This window comes from Aulonocara stuartgranti (genome assembly GCF_965226115.1).
Source record: "Aulonocara stuartgranti genome assembly, chromosome: 1".
In the NCBI taxonomy this organism is placed as follows: Eukaryota; Metazoa; Chordata; class Actinopteri; order Cichliformes; family Cichlidae; genus Aulonocara; species Aulonocara stuartgranti.
The window spans coordinates 20753921-20779488 of record NC_138939.1 but is presented as its reverse complement, the minus strand read 5'-3'; the positions used below and the strand labels follow the sequence as shown (position 1 = coordinate 20779488).

The 25568-nt window shown below is 39.7% G+C and overlaps 1 protein-coding gene across 4 annotated transcripts in view; it reads right to left on the bottom strand.

Annotated features, from left to right (window-relative positions):
- Positions 1-25568, bottom strand: part of sbf2 (SET binding factor 2) — a 110129-nt gene that overhangs the window by 63527 nt on the left and 21034 nt on the right. For all 4 annotated transcript variants that reach the window (XM_082540519.1, XM_082540521.1, XM_082540520.1 and 1 more), the window contains 4 exons: positions 6768-6905; positions 3112-3246; positions 2603-2713; positions 1403-1508 (listed from right to left, as the gene is read on the bottom strand). In XM_082540519.1, coding sequence (XP_082396645.1) covers positions 1403-1508; positions 2603-2713; positions 3112-3246; positions 6768-6905 — 490 coding nt within the window. The remainder of the gene's footprint in view (positions 1-1402; positions 1509-2602; positions 2714-3111; positions 3247-6767; positions 6906-25568) is intronic.

The following is a 25568-nucleotide window of genomic DNA, read 5'->3' as shown; positions in this document are numbered from 1 at the left end:
TATATCGTCAGTTATCGTTGTCACAAATTTTCAAATGTATATCGTGATAAATATTTTTGGTCATATCGCCCTGCTCTGGGTACATTTAGCAGTGTTCAGATATCGGTTTGCATGCAGAAGAGTACCTGTCTATTCATTTTCATTTTCAAAATTATTAACAGAGCGACCGAACTGTAATCATTGCGCTATTCGTACGTGACTCTAAACATTAGAAAGAAACTAAAATGTGCAGTTCATCTTTCCAGCACACATGTACTGTATCCTACTTGCTGCTCTGAACTGCAAATGTACCCTCCTGATTAAAGGAAGCAGGTTTAGGAAAACTGACTGGTCGTGATTCGTTATTATGTCAACATTATTTTGTTTTGTGTATCCAAATTGGCAACAAATGCATGCTCTGACATGACCCTAATTGCATATATCGTGTAAGAACACCTACCCCTCCCAATCCCCTTGCTGCTTCCAAACAAAACGAGGATGGTGTTAATACAGTCAGGATACAGAATCTACTCTGATGTGAAGCACATTCTCCTAATCAAGAGAGACCAAATGAGGGCCAACTTTCCATTACAAATCAGATTTCAGGTGAATTAGATTGAATCACACTCTCGGCTTACATATGCAAAAAGTGAAATAAGCCCCGCTGTTTAGGAATAACCCCAAAATCTGCAAACATAATGCAGAAAGTTCACAGCGTGGCTTTTGCCAATTTGCGGGTTTTTTTGGAGTGCTAAGAAAAACAATAGACACACTCCCTAAATACGTCTGGACTCCCTCATGATTGAGTCATTGCGTATCAGGCACGTCGGTTCTTTACCAGAGCACGTATCGCCTGTTCAAATCATTTAAGTCTGGACCATTAACATATTGTGCAAACACTGCAATCCGAAACCACAAAACCTAATCAAATCTTCATTATTGGCTCCTTCTACCCAGACAAAATTACAGAAACATTGATGGGACACAGAGAAAAACGCACAGCCGTGCTTGAGACGCATTTCATGTAGAACTAATCCGAGCTCTTAATGGCTCACCGCAAAAGTCCTACAGTAGTGGAGTTTGCCACTAGGTGATTAGCAAAGTTACACAGAGCATTTAAAAATCTGATAAGAATAAATGTGAAATATGTCAAGCATAAAGGCATTTTACTAAATAAGCTGAGACATTGAATGCTTTAAAACTTATGTTTTTAAATGTGACTGCTGTCAGATTATAATAGCTACTAGAAATACTTACATGGTGATTGAGTCTACAGTACATGATAAACTGCAGCAGGGTAATGTTAATAAATACATGACAAGACATTTAGTCATTTCATTTCAGATACAACAATGAAGTCATAAATAAGTCATGTTGTGACTCATGATTGCTGGTTAGTAGTTATCACAGTTCCTTGACCCACCCAACTGCTGGAAGAGTAGAGCAATACTCTTGGATGTAACGGGCAGCGTGTCGTTCAGGGGTGTCTGGATGAGCTGACGGTCTCCTGCTCCCAGGCTAAATAGCTTCTGTAAACAGAAAAAAAAAGGGCGTGACAGTCAGACAACAGCAATAGAACATTTTAACGACCATCACGTCTACAGGGTTGAGAAGTCCAACGACTGACAGTCACAGGACTGTTCTGAGCCCGTGGGGCATGAAAAAGATGCATTCTATTCAATGCAAACACTGTGCAGACCATCTGAATAAGTCTTTTTCACACTAATCAAAAACATAACTGATATGGTGCACAGCTGCATCAATATAAAAATGATTCATGCACTGCAAAGATTCAAAAACATATTTCCAAAGTGTGTACGTGTTGTTCAGATCAACACAGACTCTAATCAGTCACCTAAAAGCTGTGCTGTAATTATTCTCACAAATACATCCTGATTCACACCGTGTGCAGGTATCCTCTGATATAATCTCACAGTATCATATAAAGGTCTCATGGGGTCCTCATTCACACAATTCCTGGCATACCTGTATGTTCAACTGTGTTTTGTTTTGACAAATGAGTCTGCTTGGGTCTGGCAGACTTGAGGACATGAGATTTTTTGTGGCGTCTTGCTAGAGAACAGAAGGGGCCAAATTCTTCCTTCTAACAGCACATTATCCATCATTTAAAACAAAATCAGATGAGAAAGCGAATGTGGCAGAATGAGCGGGCTGCGTTTTTGTTCCGGGTGTTAAATAAATTATCTTATGCCTAGCTTACCGGAGCATTATCTTCTGACATTTGGCCACCAAAATACATTATGACATCAAGAGGGATCCTAATGCAGCGACAGTGCAGTACAGTCCTCAAAAATGCTACAGATAAAGTTCAAGAGATTTTCTTTCTTGCTCCACTCTAAGAGTTTATTTCATGGCAGAATGAGCAGACTAGAACTTCGCCTGAACCCTGAACATGATGGTGGTGACTGGCTGCAAAGCAAACATCAGTCTGCATCACTGAACCTCAGTCATCCACTTACAATCTGGCTGAAAGCAGAGCAGGGTTGACATCAACAACCAACTAGCACAAAGTCCTGGACCTGTGCCCCCCTCCTTGAAAAACCACCCAACAGCAGAGCTAGACAGTGATATGTGGACATGTTCTCTCTTAGGTCAGACTTACCTGAGATCCACCAGCAACAGGAACCAAGAACGTAAAAAGGTTGGCCACCAATCCCTCCAAAGGGAAACTCAGGCTATCAATGTAGACCGTGTAGATCAGCCCTAAGCACCCCTGTAAGAACAACACGTGGAAGACAACTAAGACATGGAGAAAAAGGAAAGAAGCAACCATCAATGTGCTTAATAAGTGTCTGCATTTTCTCTTTTTGGGCCAAGAGCAAAGGATCCTCAGTAGGTAAGGTCTGCTAGTAAGGTTATTACCATGGATGGTATGACTGGCCTTACGCCAGCACAAACTGACCTTAATGAAAGGCTCAAAGTTTCTTATACACCTGAGACTCCTGTACTTTCTGAAGTGCATGCCTACATTACACCCATTTTACAGACAGAACAAAGCAGATTAGTATCTGCAAGACGAAAATCAGATTTGACAAAAATTCTGAGAATTCTTCTGAACGGTCAGAAAAAACATTTTTTAAATCAAGATTTAATCGTGCGGTGTCTTATTACCCGGAATATTTCGGGATAATCCAGCCTGGACACGAGAATGAGACTTTTTGGTGCAAACACTTGAGCTGGCTGGATCAGGCCATCCTCTTCTGCCTCCTCATCTTCATCGCCATCAGCTTCAATGTTCTTTGATCCCTGAAACATAAAAAGAGCAGTCGTTACTTTATAAGAAGAAGCACCTTGAGGAGACTGTTGTGATTTGGCACTGTATAAATAAAATGGCCTTTAACTGAATTGAATGCAGCCCAAAGAAATGTTAAAAATCCTCCTTTGTCTACAGTGAGCAGAAAAAAAAACATTCATGAAAGGCTGGACAATTAATTATCCTCTTTCACAATGTTGCATTTTAGTACAGCCAGCAGAGCCACTCTGTTAATTTCTTCAATTACGATGATGCTAATAAAAGATTTCTCCAAAGGGACCAAGATTAAACGAGATTTGCTTACAGAAGAGTCAAAAATGACTTTAGGAAGTTCATCCTCCTTCTCTCCTAGGATCACATCATAATACAGCAAATGCAAAACATCAGTGACAAAAATACCAAACAAGTTAACAACTGCACAGCGCTTAGTATCTGTTGTGTAAGATAGAAAATTTACAGTTTCGATCTGGTCTCTATTGAGATCCACGAGCTGCATTACGACACTGATACGCCAATCTCTCGGCGCTCATTCCAAATAAAGCCTTTATCACAGTCTAGTATATTTCTCCAGGCAGTCAAAACATGCCGCAAGAGCTTAGGTATCTCCAGCACCAAGGAGTGCAGGATCAAAATATCTGTTCTATCCATCTGAGAATTTTGGGGGGGGGGGAGATTTGGTTCAATTATTTAACAAAATACATTCCTGCGCCGCCTGTCTGGACGCTCTCTGAAATCTAGCTGAGCAGATAAGGACGTCAACTCAGACAGTTAAGACTGTTAAAACACCCTCACGTTTCAAGAAGATCTTCAGCGCTCTGAAGTGAACGCTGGAATGTTTGAGGTACCCCGATGGTCTCGATGAGACCAAATATAGCCTGACCTAATGATTAATATGAGCGAGACAGATAAAAGATAAGGCCGTGTGGTGGATAATAAACGTTTATAGGGTCAGTCTTTATGCTACAGCATGTAATCTACACCAAGCAGACACGCATCTCGGTCAAGTGTCTCTCTATCAGACACAAACATCTCAGTTAGTTTAATCTGTTTGAGTGAAGCGTATCAGTTAAACTGTAAGACAAACTGTATTGTTTTCATGCTTTTTTTAAAAGCCTAAAGATAGCTTCAAAATTAATTAGATTAACTTCTCACTTTATAAACTAATACATTATGTGCCAACATCAAAATCAGTGCAACGCTCTGCTTGGAAGCCCTGATTCTTTCCAAGAAGCACGGCACTTGGGCATACATGAGATATCTAAATATTATTGTAAAACAAGCATGCCCCCCCCACCTTGGGGAAAAAAGGCACTCCGTGACTCCCCTTCAGGACAATGTGGCTGACAACATTACAAAATCTGCTTCAGAATCACTCCACCACCAGCACCATAGCAAAGAGTTCAAGGCCTTGACCCATTTTAACTGGAAAAAAAGCTAAAACAACCCGATACTCAAGGCCCCCAAAATGATCTGCTGCCAGTGTCCCCGTGCCAGACACCCCCAGAGGTCCAATGTCCATAACTCAATGGATTGAAGCTTTCCACGTGGCATCAGGGACTCTTGCACATGTATTACTGATTAAAATACATATAAAAACAACAAAAAAAACCAAACAGAAATGAGGTTTCTCAACAGTTTGTATTGACTTTATTTTACACACAACCACCTGCTTCAGGTGTGGGGTTTTTGACTGAGTGAAAACATTAAGAGTCCCACTTTTCCAACCTGGCAACAAAGTTTACATGTTGAGATACACCGGCTCTGTGATTGTACATACGTTTACACTCCTCTACTGCCACAAAAAAAAGTGTTCAAAAATGTGTTTTTTGAGCATAGTACGAGTTCTCCCTGTAGTCTCGATCATGTCTGGTAAATATGTGGAGCATTATCAAAATTGCATGAAATTGAATTTCCAGAGGTCATCCTCGTGTTAAAGTGAAATCCTGTCGCTAAAGTCCTCCTACTCTTCACAATGAGGGTGATCCACTTATCTGTAAACCCTAACATGCTTTTCACAGACTTCACCAACAAGAGGCGAGCAAAGTGGAAAAATGCACTCAGTTATGCAAACTGAGGCATGCTTTAATACAAATGTAATTATAATGTGATTCACACAACAAGTTCAAATGCTAATGAGAAAAGGATGCACTACAACAGAGCTGAATTCAGGCATTCCACCAAAGTGACTCGTTGCTATTTTGAAGTTGACACATTTCTCTTACGGGGCTCGATTTCAAATTTCCCTCAAAGATGTTAAAGTGATATAACTGGAATGTGATTGATGACTGCCTTCCACATGCGAAAGGATGTGAGGTCACAGTGGGCAGAGTGACAAAGAGTCATTTAAGGCCTCCAACAAAGGCCAACACAGTGAAACAATTATCTTGGTATTGTGTGGGCCTCTGGCAGGGAGAGAAGTTAACAAGATCACTGGTAAGTATGAAAATGATCCCAATGAAACTAATCTGTAGTAATCAATAATTTATGGGGGTTTTGGACATTGGTGCCGTGACCACTAATCTGCAATCAAACGCAGTCTTGTATGCATGAGTAAATCACATGCCGAAGGGGAGCAGAGGCTATCCTGTCTTTCCTCGGCCAAGTCACAATTTATTAGGCTGGATGCAAACAGGCTGTTTTATAATAACGCCCGACATTCTGGAAGACATCAACCACGCGACAAGCATTCCTGAGAACTAAAGAAGAGTGCCAAAGACGGCAAAAAAACAAAAACAAAAAGCAAATCAATAAGCCTAAAATGAAAACAGAAAGTCACATTGCCCAAGCTTCATATCCCTAAGGGTGTCTAATGGTTATGAAAAGCACACAAGAATGACAGTGACCTCGTTTTGGGGAGGAGGAAGAAACCGACTTCAACATTTTGATATCAGGGGCTTACAAGGTGATGATGTCATGCACTGCTTTCTACTAAAGAGGACAGGTGACTGTAGATTTGTATTATTACTGTGGCTCACATGGCAGCTCAAGGGGTTACAGGTGATGCACCGATCTGACATTTTGATCAAATATCAATGCGATCACTGATGATCAGATCATGTTGGTTACAGCCAACACATCATTAACACTGCACTGATTGCTAACAGGGGAGTTAATGTAGCATTTAAGAAGCTAAAAACTAGGAAAAAGCAAAGATAGAGCAGCTGGAAGGTATTTCACTTCCAGCTGTTCGCAAAAGTTTTTAAGATAAAACATAAAACGATCGAGTGAGTTGCAAGGCTGAAAAACTCCAACAGCACGTTATGATTTCTCTCTTTTACTCAGTGGCACATAATGCTTGTTTGAAGGCTTCTGCTGCAATTCTAGTAAAATTGAATACTGTCGCCAACGGGTTCTTGTCCACTCCACTTTACACATGACATGCTTGTGTGGATCTGTAAACGGTGGTGGGTTCAGACTGAGCAGGGAATAAAGGAGAAACTCTCTAAGCTGAAATGAGACTGCAGATGAGTTCATGTAGTTCACGTTTTGGTCAAAGGTAGAGACTGTGGAGTACCTGCAGGTTGACCTCGGCCTCGTAGAAAGTGAGGCAGGAGCAGTAGTGTCGGTCTGAATCGATATCTGTCAGCACAACGGTGAAGAAAGTGGGTGCTTTCCGATCTCTGGACAGCCTCCAGCCTCCAGGCTGGCAGAACTGAAAAGACAAAAAACAGTAAAATGACGTCACATAGGAATCCACAGAATCACATCTCACTTACAGTAACATTTGGTTACTTTTGATTTTTTTAAAATAAATTCAGTGGTTATGACACCCACTGAGACTTTTTGCTGGTAAACCAATCAAACCTTCAAATTACTGTGAAATACTGCAGCAGGTCCTAGCTGAATCCCAACGCCCCCATAAAGAGCAAAGACAGGATGTCCTGCTTTGGGGTTGCAATTTCATCTCCTATGCATGCCACAGAGCAGGAAGTGGCATGTTCAGAATTTATTTTCTTTAAAAATCGTCAGCGATGGTGCCCGTTCTAATTGAAGGTCTGAGCATGAGAGGAAATGTCGCACACAAGACTTACAGGGACAAAAAACTCCAAAACAAAAAACAGGAATTAAGCAACTTTATACATTAAATCAAAGCTAAAACTGAGAATAACAACAAATATTTATTTATCCTACTGTCCCAATTTCTTATTCAGATTTTTAAATGACGAATCATCATTTAAGAAAACAACACATCTGAAAGGCGGACCTCTCTGTTACACCGTTTTATTGATTCAGACTGTCCAGGGTATAAGTTCGGACAGAGGTTTAGATATTCCATGAGAGAGTCCTGTTCTCCCAAAATCTTCCAGGAAGGACTTATTATTTAGACTTCCAAACATTCCTGTTTACTGACGATTTAAGTATCACACAAATCAATAATTTTCTATGCGTGACAAAACTGAGCCATTTTTAGAAAACTGTGGGCACAGAGAGAGACCATTACAATAATAAGAAGCATCTTAAACAGGTTTTAGGTCCCAGAGCAACAACAGCGTGAGTCATCTCCAATCCTGACACAAAACATCTGCAAAGTGTGGAAAAAAAACAAGCTTCTCCCGATACGTTGTCTGGTTAGACAAAACCGGTTTATCAATCTATTGACTTTATAGTTAGAGACATAAATTGCTGTTGATGTTGCCTTCACATAAACACTTGCAATTCTTCAAGCTCAAAATAAACCTGCCCACTGTTTGGAGAAATAGATGAATTATTTGTTCTTATAGATAAACTTTGAATAGTTTATCTTCCAAAAAAAAAGAAAAAGGAATAAATAAGCCACGTGGCACACGAGAGCACAGAGGGCCAAAGTATAAGGGGCAGGCAGGCATTTGGTCAGAGAGTTGAGTGTTTGTGTCTGATCCTTCTCTTGTTTTTGCAGGAGGCCCAACTGGCTCTGGTTTTGAAAATGGTGTTTAGACTGCTCCTCAGGGGTTACGCAGGGGATCACCGGACACATGGAGGAAGAGAGGAGACCGGGTTAAGGAGGGGCAGCTAAGGGCAAAAACAGATGAACAGATGGGTAGATAGCTGGCTCTGTACACGAGGTAGTGTCTCTTGGGCAGCAAATGATAAGAGGTCAACTTAAAAAAAAAAAAAAAAAAAAAAAAAAAGGAGAAAAGGGAATTAAAGGGGAGGGCTGGAAAACAGAGATTAAGAGAGGAAGGGAGGAAAGAGAGAGATGGGAGGGGGACAAGGGGCCTGTTCAACCTGGAGGTTCAGACCAGGATGCCATCTTCTAGCAGATACAATAGCCCACAGGAAATCTGTTAAACCTGCATTGTGGGGAGGTGTGTGTGTGTGTGTGTGTGTGTGTGTGTGTGTGTGTGTGTGTGTGTGTGTGTGTGTGTGTGTGCATATGAATGCTCGGGCCAGACAGGATCCAAGGACAAGTGCGGATAACTGTGCTCCTGTCCTAAAGTATTCCAACTATGCCATTCATTGTTGTCAAAAAAGAGACAAACACATTTGGGACCACATAGCTCAGAAGATCACAGGAGATAATAACATCCTGTGTGTGTCTGTGTGTGTGTTGTATTTCTCCATGTGTGTTTCCGTAGTGGTGAACATATGTGCGAGATGGGGACTATGACACGGTGACATGCAGGCAGCAGATGAAAAGATGATGGTGAAATGATGAATTGCCTTCCATAATGTTAAATAAGTGTTTAAGTCAGGGGTTTCTCTCCTGTAGGTCTGCAGAGACACTTCAGGGCTGGCACAGGTTCAAAGACACTTGACTGAGTTTGGTGTTTAGTAAACTTCATGGTATTCAGGGACCAATGCTTCCAGACAGACATCCATTTACATGCAACTTATCACTGTCTACATAAAACATGACTACGTATCTTTGATGTAGCTGGATCCGATTCAGACTCTACAAAGAAAGTGATTCCACGTATCCTACGCAGCTGCATTTTTATAAAAACGTGTCTCATTTCCGAGGTTTTAAACACTCAATGCTTATGACGCTACAAGTTTCAGGCCTGTGCAACAACTGAGTTTGGATCCTATACTAAGGTGTTCACATATGGTGAATGTTTGCTTGATTAAAACTATTTCAAGTAAGATGAGTATACTGATGGTCTCTCTCTGCAACCTACTAGAAAGGAAGGGCATCTCTGAAGGTCTGCAGTGCTTTTTACAAATGTTGTCATTTTAAATCAACTGCATGTAAACATCAATCCGAAGAAATCCTCTGTGATTTGTAATTAAGTGTGGATATACCGATAGTAACACTTTTCTTAAGTTATTCCTCTTTAAAAAGGAATTGAATAAAATGTGGCTTAAGCGCAGACTTTGTTTTAATTTAGTGGCCTAACAAAAATATTGCATTTTTAAGACTAAATGATACCAGAATTAAACTTTGTAGACACAGCGTTGTGGTTAGGGTATACCTGCCACCAATGGGACCAGGTCAGTAGAGTTTATTACTGAACTGACTGCTAACTGACAGACTGACAAAAGTAGCAGTGTAAACTTCAATGTAGAGCAATCGTTTCAGGTCAGACTCAAGAAGTCTAATATCTGTAGAATGGATGTGGTATTACAGACTGGTTTAGAGGCCTGGCGCTAAGCATGTTCACCACTGCATCCTGGTTTGGAACCTGATGTGATGAGCGAGGGGTCGACTGAGAAACTGTGGTACACTCAAGCTTCATATGGCAGCAGCTCTTCAATCACAAGGCATGGCAGCCTTAAACCAGACCATGCTTTGTCATGCTTTGACTCTGATGGGGACCATGACTTACAAAGTTTGTGTCAGTAGGATGTGAAACTAACAACCGAGACAATAATCTTGTAAGATAAATGTTTACTGAGGTCACAGATCAGGTAGGATGGGGGGCTTCTATGCTTCTATGCTACATTCTTCAAACAGAAACAGTAACTGCTATATAGGACAGATAGATTCCAGAGACCAAGCAGAAGGTAACAAAAGGTGAAAGCACTGACTGACAGGATCAGACATAGGCTACACACTGACCTATAGCATGACACGGGAATCAATTACAGAGCAACACGTGCTAACAGTTTAGCCTTTATACAGCTAAGAGAAAGGACATCTCCTGGTCCAAAATTAGATCTCAGTCAAATGACAAAGGATCTCTGGGACACACTTGCTCTGCTGATGTCAGAGGCGAGCTGACTGCAGCCCTCCAGCTAAACCTACCACGTCGCATCATGTGCTACAGCCCAGCATGACTGACTCCCAACCCCACAATTCACCACCCCATCAGTGATATTAGATATGCAGTCTGACCTGGTAAGCATCGTCACAGCACCAATCAAAAGAAAGAGAGAGAGAAAAAAAAGAAGGAACACAGCTGCATTGCCTGAACAAGACACGGCAACATTCTTCTATTATGACAAGTGATTAAAGCTTGCTTAGGCTGGTGCGGCCAGCTTAAACAGGGGCAGCCGCCATCACTAACGATGACTAAGGAAAAAGAGTCAGAGACAACGATATCAGCTTTGTTTTCCACCAGTATGACACAATTGAAACATGACTGGAAAGCGGGGTTTAAGTGTTTTCATTATGACCACAACATTTCAGAGTCCTGTACTAGGAGAAATACAAACAGACTCTGAAGGGTCATAAAACCTTGAAAGAGTTCCCGTCACCACCAATGAACTCTGTCCCGCAAATCCTCCACGAGAGAATTATTTCATACTCTGGTTAGGTTACTACATCCAAAAGTTCTCGCATGTTTTCGCTCCGCAGCAATAAAATGTGTATAGACCGAGCTGTCTCCTCTAATCTGATCGTCAACAAGAATGACCCAAAGTGGATGAGAGAAAAAGGAAAATATTTTCCTCTACAATCCTCTAATCACATAGGCGACTTTTTGTGTATGAGACAGAGGGAGAGACCTGGAAAGTGCAGGAATATGGGCAGTTTTTAAAATGACAACACATACAAAACACAGAAGCTGAGTTCACACACACTAACATTTGCATTCCTAAAAATAACTGTTCTCACATCCTAAAGCGGGTGTTACTGAAAGGAAACACACAAAAAAACAACAACTTCAACTTTTAAAGAATTCCAAGACAATGCTGCCAGAAAAATCTAGCAGCAGATGTGCCCTACACCACGTGCTTCCATCATCCTTTTCCCTCTACCTTGCTCTTTCCCCATTCTTATGGAAGCATGCCAGGAAGACAACACAATGACGGAAAGTGAAGTGCAAGGTGTCAGGGGCTGGCCGGGGGGTGAGAAGGTCAGCGGCGTGCAGCCTAGCCAGGATTCCATCTTTATCAGGTCTGCAGGATGAGCAACGGACAAAACAACCAGAGATGGCCGCGAGCGAACAAACATGCTTACGTCCACCCCCCACACACCTCATCTCCTTCACTCAAGGACACCAAGATGATGACAGGAAATGAAACGGTCAACAAAAAACAAACAAACAAAAGAGAAAAAAAAAAAAACCTCCCACACCATAACTCCCAAACACTTCTCCATGGTTACAGTGACTTAATTCACTTTACTGCAGCACAGATGCATCACAAAAGCCTCTGAGGTGACATCTGATCTCCTCAGCTCTGCTAGTTTGAAAGTCTGGTTTACTTTACCTGTTATGTAATACAGGAGACATATGGTTCATTTTAAAGATAGATTATTTTTAGACAACCATGATAGAGCACAGCATGTAAAAAAAAAAGAAAAAAATGTCAAGTCAGGCAGTGAAGTAAGAGTCATCTAGCAAATATGGCAAACACTAATGCAGTAATGTACACAGAATTCCGTGCTTCATAAATGCCACATGTGTAATAGGAAATGTAACACTGGAAAAGGACCCCGCTACAACATGTATTTCAAGCAAAAACGTAAAGAGGTTTTTTTTTTTTTTTAAATTGCCACGCACAGTCCCACCACAAGCTTGCAAAGGACAGCTTTGCTTGAGGGCAAATACTTTACTTCAAAAACACTGCATAAATGAAAACCAGGCAGCTCACCACAAGCGGCTTGAAAATAGAAATGCAGAGACGGGAAAAAAACTAAACATCCCATTGGAGAATTAAACATTCCTATTTATAAATCAACCCACTGTCAGTTCATCCTGTACCCAAACCTTACTACTTCAGCTTCACCTTGAGTTAATATGGGATGTTCACTGTTTGGCATGTGGGATCCCAAAGTTTAGATTGACTCTCCGGTGCCAATTCAGTCAAAAGTAGGTTAATAGACTCTGTATCTTCCAAGAATGAATAGGTTGAATCATAGTTCAGTCAGGAATCTGCCATAAAAATGTACTCAAGAGTAGAAAAATTCCCTGTCGGAATCCAAGAAAAGTCCATGGACTTTCCCCATACTGTTTAATAGTAGTATCAAGCGGGAAAAATGATATTAAAACCACCTGAGTAGTATGAAAACAATCATAATCGAATAAATTCTCCCATTGTATTGATGGAATATGTCAAAATGGACAAAAAGAGCAGTAAAAATCAACCGTGTAAAGTCCTGGCACTTTGTATACAAAACGAAAAAGAAACAACCAGACTCGATAAGTCATGTATGAACATGTTAATCACTTGTCAGCATACTGAACTTCTTAAACAAGATTAAACTGATGTCAAAGTCTTCTAAACACTACAGGATTTCACAATTCAAACGAGGTGTCTTGCATTAAACAAAAATTACAGCTTGGGATTTCACAAAGTAAATAAATGAGAAGTGACCTATTGGTAGATGAGTACAGCACATATTATGCTGCACTCGAGAAAGCGGACTATGACTTTCAACACGTAAAACGCAAAAACTCGAGTTGGTTTCCAGAGAAATGTACGAAAGTTACAGACAGTTCTTGATATTGCCCGACTTTAACGTAACATAATGAAAGCCGGGTGAAAAACAGACACCAGCAGACCGAAACAACCTGTCAGGTTCCTACATTTGTGACAGCCGTGGGGAAAAATACAAGCATGGGTACCCGGCTTGGGTACTCATCCTTGTATTAAAGAACGTGGCAATGAAAAGGCGAAGCTTTTAGCAGAACTGGCTGTTCCTTTCAATATTTACAGAGATATGCTTGACATATAGTAAATATTTGTGGAACAAAGGATTAGGCTTCATTATGATTCAGCGTGCATCGAGCCACAATTTGCTCCAAATAACTGTCATACTTATTACATAAGATCATCTTCTACCTAAATCATCCTCTTTAAAGACAGTGACACGCTTATAAATACGGCTTTATTGTACGTTTTGAAATCTGCTTGCGTCTCTCACAACAGATAGCAGGACTCTGATTATATTTACTCTACCAAAGAACCCCGATACCTCCCCGGGATCTGGTTCACACTCACATCTGGCATTCAAATCTAGACTGCCTGCAGATGTGCATCTGACCTTGGAGCACTTCATCCTCACAACTGAGACAGTCCAGGATCTATCCTAATTTTGCAGCACTGCCTATAAAAATCATCCTGAACACCTCCCGTGTCCACAGGTCAGATGTGCGGTGGGTTAGCTTTGTCTACCACAGCATCCTTTATGACAGGAACACCAAGGGGACTAAAATTAGAAAGTGGGAAACAAAAGCTAAAAATTAGGGGGTGGATGATTTCAAGGATTTTGCTGTCAGTGTGACTGCAAACACTATGCAAATCAAGGTAAAAATTTAGTTTGATGTCCCATTAAGGCATTAAATAAATCACCACTAATAAAAAATATTAATTGTAATCATTGTCTCTATGTGCATAATGAGCATGTGGGACACGTGAGCCTGTATATGCATATAAAAACAGATGGACTGAATAATTGTAATGGGCCTTATTTTTAAGGTTTTAAAGCACCAAATTACTACAGGCCCTTTTTTTTAACCCAGGAGTAGGTAAACATGGTTGTTACGGTTATCTGTAAAAAGTAAACACGACACATCAAAACACATTTCTGAGCACATGGAGCGATGCATGAAAGAGCAGGGTAAACAGCTTTATCCTGATGTTGTCGATCAGTACAATGGCCGTCCAGCTCAGAAAGATAATAGCTTTGTAACAGGTGCTTCCTCCACTGCCTTGTAGGGGCCCTGGCTAAATATCAGTACTCACCATAGGTTCTGCTCTCACTTCTGCTGTCCTCCAACCACAACATGTTTTGTTCCTCTCCTAACTATACACTAATGCAGTGCGTGGAGTAAATGCAAAACCTTAAAAAAAGAAATAAACTTGCTACAGAAGGTCTGGTGTTGTTCTCAAAAAACAACAAGAGATGATATCTGTGACGTACTTCAGACGTGGTGACCAACATCTCCTTTTCTACCCAAGCAACCGGCAACCTCTGTCGCTGAATCGTGAAAGCAGGGTTGTAGGGTTGCCAAAACATGCAGCGTTCATATCCTGTATGAGGTTTTATGGATAGTGATGATACTATTCAGTCAAGTGGGCTGTGGGTTAATGGTAATATTTATCCTCCTTTATACCAGAACAAAATCAGCTGGTAACCGTTCGTTTGAATGTGGCGAATACATCCGCAAGTTTGGTTTTATAGTGAAGATGCTGTATAAACTGTGGGTGTGACCATTCAACCATGCTCCCTACAGGACATGCAGCTCTTAAACCCACAGAGACTACCAGAGTTTATCAACCACCCAGCAGAGCTATGCAAAGAGCCCTAAAGTCTTCCTAGGCTACAAGAAAAAAAAAAAGAATTCATTAGTGCAACATATTATTCTGTGACTGGAATTAATCGTTTCCCCTTAGTTTCAGTATTTTTTCACCTGAAATTTCAAATATGTTCAAGTTCAGCACAGGGAGTTCAGATTATTATAGGAATATTTTGCTGGAAAATCATGTTTGAAAAGCACAACGCTGAGACTGATTTCAGAAGCTGGGTCTGTACACCTGCACTCCTGAGAGTGATAGAGAGATATTTCAAAGATAAATATTTAAGGCACGTAAGTAGAATTCACAAGTGAGGGGAAGTAAGGGACTCTGCAGTTATAAGCTATGTCGCCAGCCACTGGTGTAGTCATCATCAAGTAGTCATTCACATATTTACTAGCAACTTTCATTCACATGTAACCACGTAGGGGAATGTTTGGAGCAAGCATGTGGGTGGTTCAGGATAGCCGTGGTATCCCAAAACTGGCACCATTTCACAGCTATTGTTTTTGCGTAGGTCCCAGTGGCACGTGAGATTGTTATTAACCATCATCACTTTCATGTATTGTTTGCTCGGAAGGAGGCTTTCCATGTTATTCTCAAACTTGAAGTCGATTAGGAAATAACATTTCTGTTAAGTGGACAAGTCAAAAAGCTCTGCCTGTATTTTATCTAGAAGTATGTGAGCTCTCCTGTGTACCGTGGCTCGATTTCATCCTGTGTATTCCCATTTCCTGGTTAGCTCATATCATGGAAAGTCCTGCCTGCTTGACAACTCCAGCTTTGTTTCCTGATGTGTTTAGCTTCACTGGCACATAAAGCATTGATTACTCATCTGTGGATCTTCCTGATGTACACATGGTCCCATTTTCCCGCTAGCTGGAAGGGCTTCCGGCTATTTGGAATGCACTGTTTAGTTTCTCTCTCATAGCTTTACAAACATCAGAAGACTGACGTGCAGCGCGACATGTCACACATGAGCCAATCCATAAGGTGATATAATTAGGTTTCATTCTTTCATAAGTCAGTTATTTGGCAATTAGCCTAAATCGGACTAACAAGGCCTGCTGATTATGAACAATGCAGTAAAGCTTTGTCATGTTTTGCTTATCCAACCAACAGAGAGGTTAGATAAATGACCCCTCATAGCTGAAAGGGTGAGTCTTCTCTCAAGTGAACTGAACTTGACCTAAGCCCAGATGCTAGGAGGTTTAACAAAACAGCTTTGGTGTTCTGGTTAGATATGAGACAAAAAGCTTCAGTTATGTTTGGCTAAAATCTTAAACTTTAAGACACTTGATGGATTAAAAGAGATTTTTAAGGCATTAAAGCAGAGTACGCTTCTTTCATTTGTGCTTATTATATTGCCTAACCTGTAGAGCTGGACGTACATATATGACATAGATGTCACTGGGTGCTATTTAATAGATCATTTTTATTTTATATACTATATTCCCATAGTTAGAATATTGAATATTCTTGAACAATGCTAAACAAGTAATCATGTTTTTGTGTTTTTAATCGACTATATTTTATCAGTACAAAACATTCTAGGGCTCTCGTTCTAATCGCTGTGTGTGCACTCACGTTACCCTTCCTGTGAAGCGTCTTTACTTTTATCTTGGCTCCTAGATGGGTGGAGACGATATGCAACATAACACTGGACAATCAGGGCCTTTATCGCCTCTCTGAGGAAGAAAAAAATGGCATGCAACTCTTCTCAATAACAGTTTCTATCGAAACACTTTGTGGCAGATCTCTGAACCTCAATACGCTGCACTACAACTGCAGCTTAGTGCAGGTAAACGAGTCACTTACTTCCCATAAGGGTCGAAACTGCTGCTTCTTAGAGGGAGTAAAGTTCACCCAGCATACCACTGTTATCATGCTGTACTCCTTTTGTTAAATTCTTTTTCTTCATGCACAAAAATTGGGTTTGTTGTCTTACAAATAAATATTCAGTCTCTTTATCATATCATATTATATCAAGGTCAGATTTTTCTTAGCCATATTGCCAAGCTCTATGAGGTGAGTAGAACTAGCAATACGGTTAATATTGCTCTTATATATTTCAGCCACACATAACAGTCAAAAGAAAACAACGAGTACGGGAGGAGTTTGCTTCAAAAATAAATTCCAGATTTAATCTACGAAGGTGGTTGCTATTGTATAGTCATTGTAAAGATCATCTATATGATTCTGCCAGTTGAAAAACACTTCCATTGAGGTTTTTTTTTTTTCCATTTTCATTGCTTAAGTCCTTTGCAGGACAAGAGCAAGATGACGAGAAAACAAATATTTACAGTGAACATTTTAACCTTAAACATAAGACTTAAAGACTCTGTTTGTTTGTGTGTTGGGTGATGTTGTAGCAGTACTTTCACCAGGAGGGTGTTTAAAAGAAGCCTAAAACTTTTTAAAGTCCCAAATTGAAGTGGAGAAAAGTCTACCAGCAACTAAAACGAAACGGTGGCAGATATCTTAACAACTCTACTGGATCAGCAGAGAAAATATTTTTTTTCAGGTTTTTTGTCTTTTTGTTATAACAACAAATAACTTAAACACAGTTTAAGTTACGACTTTCTGTTTTTTTGTGCAGTGGACTAAATTTGAGTTTCACTATGATTTCAAGGAACATTTTTACTTAAGGGGGGGCGCAGCCCAGGTCTTGCTGCAGTCAGGTCCAAGACTTCGTCTTCCTGAGAATATCTCTAATTAAAACCATATTTTAAATTTCAGTTAGAATTTCACCATTTGTACTCTGGCCCAGTGGACATAAACTATCCACACATGACACTTGCAGTTCACATTTTTCTAATAACTTGAGCATCTTTTCTGGAAGTGAAGCCTTGTTTCTCATTACAGCAGGGATTTGGAGGAAAAGCAAGAGTTCAACAAGTTAAAGTTCTAGACAAGAGACATGACACATGTGAGTCTGGTCAAGTCAGGTCACATTCCTTTAAAGGAAGATGGGCCCTGAAGTTTAATGTTTGAACAACAACAAGCAGAGAAACAAAAAAAAAAAAATCCCAAAAATCTCTGTTGTAAGATCATTTGCTGTTACAATACATGTACTTCTCTGCATTTGATGCAGGTACTCTGTGTGTTTGCATTTACTGTATATGCCACAGGAAAAAATGCAGCCTTTTCAACAACAGAACACAGAGTACAGTAACCTTTCTCCAACTTATCCTAGTGTCTCTCTGTTATCAGCCAGCCTTGGATTAGCCTACTGTAGGAGCACATGTGATTTAGTGTTGTTTGGATGCAGGACAGAAATTGCAATGCCTCCAAGAGCACCATATGCACTACAATCCCTACAACTTGTAAACTGAAACAAGGAATTTCCAAAAACACAAGAAAAAAAAAGTTCATAAAATAGCAGTTATACTTCTTAGAACTCAGTATCGGAAGTTAGACCTTGTCTCAGTATCGAAGCATAGCCAATGCAAAACCACAGCTTGGATAGACAAACTGATTTCTAAAATGCTTAGAAATCACAGGTGTAGCTAGAGAGAAAAAAAGGGAAAGTCAATTGGAGTTTTTAAGGTAGGCTGTCACCGATTTAGTTTTGTTGCTAGTAAACCTGTCTTGATTTCAATCTTAGACTTTCAGAAGTATAACACCCTTCAACAAAAATAATTGAGGTATGAAGTTAATATAACACTATGTCTTGTGTTTAACACAGCAGATGATCAGAACTGACTAACTGATAATGTTTGCTCCTCAGCCCCCACATCATTAGCTGCTACAGCGCATGCTACCTTACTTAACGGATGCCTTATGTGCTAATTACAAATAGCTAAACAGCTAATGTTAAAGTATGTACTGGACAGGGAAGTTTATGATAACTGGGCTTGACTTCATAAAATTCCTCATAAAGACTGGGGTGTTGGTCTGTAAGATGCTTTGCCAAGTTTGCTGTGCTACTGTTTATGTGTTCAGCTGCTAGTGAGGAGAGAGGCTGATTGTTAGCTACAGGCTTTTGAATTCAATACTGTTACAAATGAGTAAAGGAGTATCTAATCCGATCCGTGACTTTTTAGTATCAATTAGTAACAAAGTATCTTTTTTTTGACAACCATCCGTGGTACATATACTGCTTAAAATGCCTATGGAATTAAGTATTTTCAGAGGTATGGTATTAGTATCACTAACCTGCAAAAAATTACTAAGTAACAAAGTAATGTGTCGTTGGGACAAATGTTAACCAAACCACAGGCTTGTAAAGGGGAAAAAAGGTTAAAAGGTTAAAACTGTATTTGCTGCAATAACTCCACATGCCAACATTTGACAAAGTCATTTATATCATAGTTACTTGATTTATTCATTCCTACTTTTTAGCCTAGATGTGCTGCATATGCTGCATATCCTGTCGACAGAATTTTCAAGGACTGTTCTGAAGAATGAATTTAGGTTTACCACTGACCACTATATTGGGTCAGTGGGATAAGAAAGTTCAACTTTGGGCAAACAGCAGAGACGTAGAGCTGTGGATAGATGAGGAAGACTAACACTTCACCTCAGCGTGACAGACCGACCCTCGTGTCAATCAAGAAAACATCCAATTTTAGTTTTAAGGACCACGAAAATGCATACCAGAGATGACTCAGGCTAGTGTGAGACCATAATGTCGTCTGAATATTTATTGTAATGCTACATCTTCAGGCACTTTCATGCTGGCTTGACTGATTGGGACACTGTAGGCGCCATTTGTGTACGTGTCTTTCATTTACCAATTTAAGGAAATTATTGCTGTGGAAAGTATTAGTACGATGCAATTAAAGCCAAGATTAAATTAATTGTGGAAAATGGGAAGAAAAAAAAAAAGCCCCCTGAGGTCACGATAATTATTTCAATCAGTCAGAAACCTAAAAACAATAAAAATGCACACTGAAGCACATACCAGGGCTGGGACACGCAAATATTTTTATTATTTAATAAATTATTTTAAGGAATAAGCAATTGTTACATCTGCCGACAATCATTTCTCATTAACTGACTAATTATTTCAGCACTGAATTATATAGCACTAAAACTTCACTTTGGCCTTTTGCATAAAATGCAGAGCCCCAACCGGAGCGCACTGTGGTGAGCCCTGTGCCTAGCACATGATCAAAGGACACTGATTTGAGGCTACATCTACTGAGGAGATGCTTTGTTTTCCTACCGGGAATTACAGAGGAGACAGCAGGAATGAGTCTGTTGACAGAACATTGTCCGCAGGCTACATGTAATAGACTCACCCTCATGTTCAACACTGAACTTTGTGGTGCTTAGGAATGTGTTTGACCTCTCAGGCATAGTTGTTAAGATACTTCACCTCACCCAACACGCATAAACACATGGAAAGCCAAGTCGAGCATAAACACAAAGACCTATCCGTTTCTATTGCACAGTGTGTTGTGTATGTAACTCTCAGGGGATGATAATGTCACTTGAGTTAAAGTATTATATAAGAGATTTTTTATGGGCCTCTAAATAATTTTATTTAACCAAACTAATACTAGGTGGTCAAGTCAGAGATCAGCCAAAAATGAGAGGATTTTTTTTTTTTTTTTTTTTTTTTTTAAAGAAGAAGAAGAAAAAAGACAAAGTGTGTAAATAAAGTGACGGGTCACCACTCATTGCAAGAACAGGTTTAGTGACCCCTGTGAAACTCTGTTGAAGGGATTCTTCTGAAAGATATTGGTGTTTTGATGCTGCAGTACTCCAAAATCCAAAATTAGGTGCTAATCTGGTCACTTTGGAGGCCATGGCATGTGCTAGAACAGCGGTCCCCAACCACCGGGCCTCAGACCGGTACCGGTCCGTGAGTCGTTTGGTACCGGGCCGCGAGAGTTGGGGCTCAGGTGTGAAATGTATGGTTTTCAGGGTTTTTATCGTTTTTCAGCGTTATTTTGTTATCGTTTTTATAGTTAACTCGGTTTTCCTGGGTCTTTTCACGTGTGTTATGAATAAATCTTCTTTTTTTCGGTACCGGTACTAGTTTTATTTTGTTGTATTTATCCGCGACACCTTAAAGGCCGGTCCGTGAAAATATTGTCGGGCATAAACTGGTCCGTGGCATACACTGTGGATGGTGGGACTACCCTTCCTTAAGAGACCAGTCGCATCAGCCTAAAAAATGCGTAATTGAAATGAGGTAATCACTCAGTCCGTTTTTTTAATGGCAGCAACCCTTCCTACTTGACTGGTCTTGATTTTGTATTCTATTTGATTGGATTTTGTCGTGTACACAAAACATAATGATTAGTACATGCAGGATTGTGCAAAGGTCTTGAGCCACCCCTGATTTCTTTATATACTGCTAGGAAAATGCAAGTGATCTATTCAAACATCCGAGAGCAAAAATGGAAATAAAAACAAACAAAACTGAAAGTCAATATTTGCCGTGACTTCTTTTAATCTATGACACAGCTTGAATTCTTTTAAGCAAGCTTTTTTTGGCATTTTTCAAAGTAGTCTTCAGGAATAGTTCTCTGGGTGTCTTGAAGGACATCTAAAACTCTTCTTTGGATGTTAGCTGCCGTGTGTTTGGGATAATTACTATGCTAAAAAAATAAAGCAGTTGCTAATCAGACCCTTTCCTCATGGTATCACATGGTGGATCCAAATCTTACATTACTTTACTGCAGTTCTACCTACGCTGCAACTCTGCAAGTCCATCAGTTGTGACAAGATTAGGGCTCAAATTGTGATCATAAATATTTTGTACTTGTAAATCAGACTGCGTAGCTGTGAACTGAGTTTTATAACCTTGTAAATCAAAATATCTCAAAATGTTATGTTTGTGCGTCCACAGATGAGAGTTTCTATCTGTGTAAAAAAGATTTGTGTTCGTGAAAAATATTTACACAAGTTACAATTTTTTTGTTAGGTCTGTTTACAGATACAAAGGAAAAAACTATGTGTAAAACTTTGTGCTCAGGATCCCTCACTTGTGTGCGAGTTTCAACTTGCAAGTACAAATTTTGACCAGATTTTTTTTCCTTTCAGCTGATTGGTCAATGTCCACATGTGCTGCTCTCACCGCTAACTAGAGCAAAGCTCCCCAGCAGCACTGGCTGAAATGCAGTTGCAAACCATGACAGAGCCTCCACCATGTTTTATAGATAGCTGCAGACACTCACTGTGTTATCTTTGGCATTTTTATAGATTAAATAAAATACATGGGAAATAAACGATGTGTTGTTACACTTTATTACTAGCAGGGATAGAACTGGTTCTTTGCTAAGCTGCCTGTTATGTGTAGACTGGTTTATGCACTGAGTTAGGTGCCTTTTTTATGCTTGACTGACCTTCATAAGCCTGGAAACCTGTTGCTCAAGAAAACTTTGAAACAAATTACCAGAACGTCTGTGTCGTTAGAAGCAAAATAATAACATGTCCTCTCTCTTTTTATGTCTGTCACCTTACATCAAGATCTTTTTAATCACTAGAATCTTGAATTTTTTTCTTGCCATGAACGTCATCTTACTTAGCAACAGATTTATTTATTTTTTGCAGCCAGTAATGACATAATAATTTTTTTAAACATGTGCATAATTAATAACTCATGACTGATATTTCAATTACAGTGAGCAGCCTGTATTCGTAAATGTTCAAAAGAGAAATAAAGGTTGTCTGAGTGGGATCATTATAATCGGTTTTAACAGACTTGATTTCTTTTATGTACCATTTGTACAACAAACAACAACAACAACAACAGAGAGAAACCTTTTCATCATAAACTGGCGCAGGTAGAAGACATGAAGGTTTTTAAGGTGAAATATGCAGGCATAAATTACAACTTTAACCAGCATTTTGCACTTTAACCAGCAAAAGCAAGCTTGGACAAGCTTTTGTGTGTCTTGTTCACAAATAGATAGATCAGATCAAACAGCTTTAAGTCCATGTGGTTGTCTTACAGTGTAGACTTTACAAGTACTATTAATAGAGCCCATAAAACAGGAAAGGAAAGAGTGTGTCGGAAGCAGAAGACTTTTTGAGAGGGAACAACAGAGGAAGAATAAAAAAAACTTAATTTGATACCAATATGGTGTCAACAACTGTGAGCAGCTTATGGCCCTTAACATGCACTGAGATTTAAAGGGTGCTTGCAATTAGACAAGCAAACTCAGTAGTTCAAAAATAATACCAGACGGTCTTAATTTTCGCCAAAGTAATACTCTGACAGTACTGCTGCCCACCAGGACTAGTGCTGGGTAATGCTTTAACATCTTGAATATGACCGGTAACTACTTTAGTTTATGAACGAATAAATATTTAGTTAAACTAAGTATTTCTGGCACTGACCAGCAAGGGCTGCAACTATTAAACATAAAGTTAATTGGTAACACATTTCCCTACCTATTACTGTAGGACCAGGCTTTTTTTTTTTTTTTTAATTTTTTAAATTGGCAATGAATAGGTCTTTTCCCTATTTGGCTTAAATAAGCCATCGTCTGTAAAAGCATGTCTAAAGCCACAAGAAGACCAATTGGATAACTGAATATGTTGATGGGCTAGCTGCGTGCAAGTAAATTACTCTAGAAATATGAAAATAAGCAGCCTTAGACTTATTACAGCTCACCACATTCATTTTGAACAGAATAAGCAAAAAATCAATAATCACATGGCGAGCCACGTTTAGCCTTCTGCATCATCATTGGATTCAGGTTAACCTTTGCATCGCTGTGTCAGTCATATTTACAAAATTCTGCTTAGCTAGCTTCTGTCACCTGACGACTCAGTGAGGACCTTCACAGAAAAAGTTAACGAAAACCAAACATAAATTTGTTTCTACCAACAGTAATGGGGGGGAAAAAATTTTTTTTTTTTAAATCAACCTTTAAGGAAAAATTGTTACTTCTGTTTATTTGCTAATGACCCAGATAGCAATTATCATTGCTGAAATTTGGTAAAATACATAATTAAAACATTTTTTTTTTGATTGCGAAAACTCCTAGGGGGTCCTAAAGTTGCACTACCTTCAAAGTTAGCTAATTTACAGTATAGCATGAGGCTGTGCCCCAATTCTGAAAAGCGAGGTGATGGAAATGTACTAGGTGCACTGACCTCCATCTACAGACCTGGCTCATCCATACCAGATGAGTTCTTGGGCTGGTTCCTATCATCATCACTTGCCTGCAAAGATTAGAAACACATTTTTCCGAGCGCAAGTTGTAAACGCTTTTTCTTGGTGCATTCCTCATCTGTGGTTATTTAGTCTGCTGGGGGCCTGTTGTGACCGCAAAATGCTTTTCGTGCTCAGCTTCATCCACTGATGTGCTCCTTAGTGTTTGTAAAAAGCTATTTTCTTTTTCATGGAGTGGAGAAAATCTGCAAATAATAATGGTTTACATACCAGCTCAAAACAGGGCCAAAATGCAAATTGCTGAGTGGGTCTGTTAAACACTATGGTGTATCTTCATTAAAGCTTCAAAGTTGGAATTTCAGTCATTTGGCCCCTGACCAAAGTTTGTCACACACAACATAGTAGGAAAGTTAATTTCTGGAACAACCCCCTCTTTCCTGTCCTTGCTTACCCCTCTGGGTGCTTTTTTTGTTTGTTTCTAATCAAGAAGATTTGAAAGACTTGAACATATGAATCCTATTCAACATGTTATTCAACAGTCCAAACTAAACTTGCAAATACTGTCATATCTTCGAAGTACAAAATGTGATTTTTGCAAAAAAAAATAAAAAAAATACGTCACTGAAAAAAAACTTTTTTCAGTGCCTTTAGTGAGAAACATCATCCCTATGCTTTCTTTGCAAACTGGGGATTGCAGTATGTCTTAATTTGAGTCCAGGCTGACACATAATGAAGAAGCATTGGTGGGGATCACTCCGGAAAGATAAAAATTCACACACCCACACAAGCCCAAAAAGAATGCTATGCAGGTCCTCAATGACATCTGGAACCACTAAACTAATAGATTCAGCTAAACGTGTTTCAGTGTTGCTATATTTAAACTAGAGGAATCTTTGACAGGATAGTTGAGGGATGATGCAGAGAAAACAGAGCCACCTTGGTTTCTTTTTCTCAGACACACTTAGAGTCAACTAGGGTTTGAACTCAAGAAAAAAAAACAACTCGCCAGTCTAGAGACATTCTCTTCATTTCATTTCTTGAACTACGCCAGTCACCGATGCGGTTTGTCGGCTTTGAGGAGCATTGTGCTTTGCTGCATGACACACGGTTGCTCGTATCTAAATAATGACTCCCAATGAGACATTCCTGTCGGCCACCAGCAGACTCAGTTAGTTACACAGGAAGACGCCGGCATGCCATTCAAACCGCCCACTCACAATATGTCCATTTGTGGCGGAATAACAGCCTCACTTGTCCTCATCTGCCTTATAAATACCGCTGCGTAAACAAAAGTCGGAATAATAGCGTCTCTTTGACCGTGACAGAGATCCTAAAGATTTCAGCTGCAGCCATAATACCTTACAGCCATCGTTTAATCAATGATTTAAAGATAAACAAACCTTTTTTCGTAAATCATCTAAAAGACGGAGACAGAACTGTAATGTTAAACTTTTAAATCTTCAAATATTATATGAAAAGAATAAATTATGAACTCCACTCCACAAACTACTCTATCATAGTGAAAAACTTACCTCATCTAAACATGACTTTTTGTGGAATGCCAAATGTTTGCATAAACTAAGTTTATCTTGGCGTAGATATCTGACCCACATTATGCAACTTGTATGCGGTGAA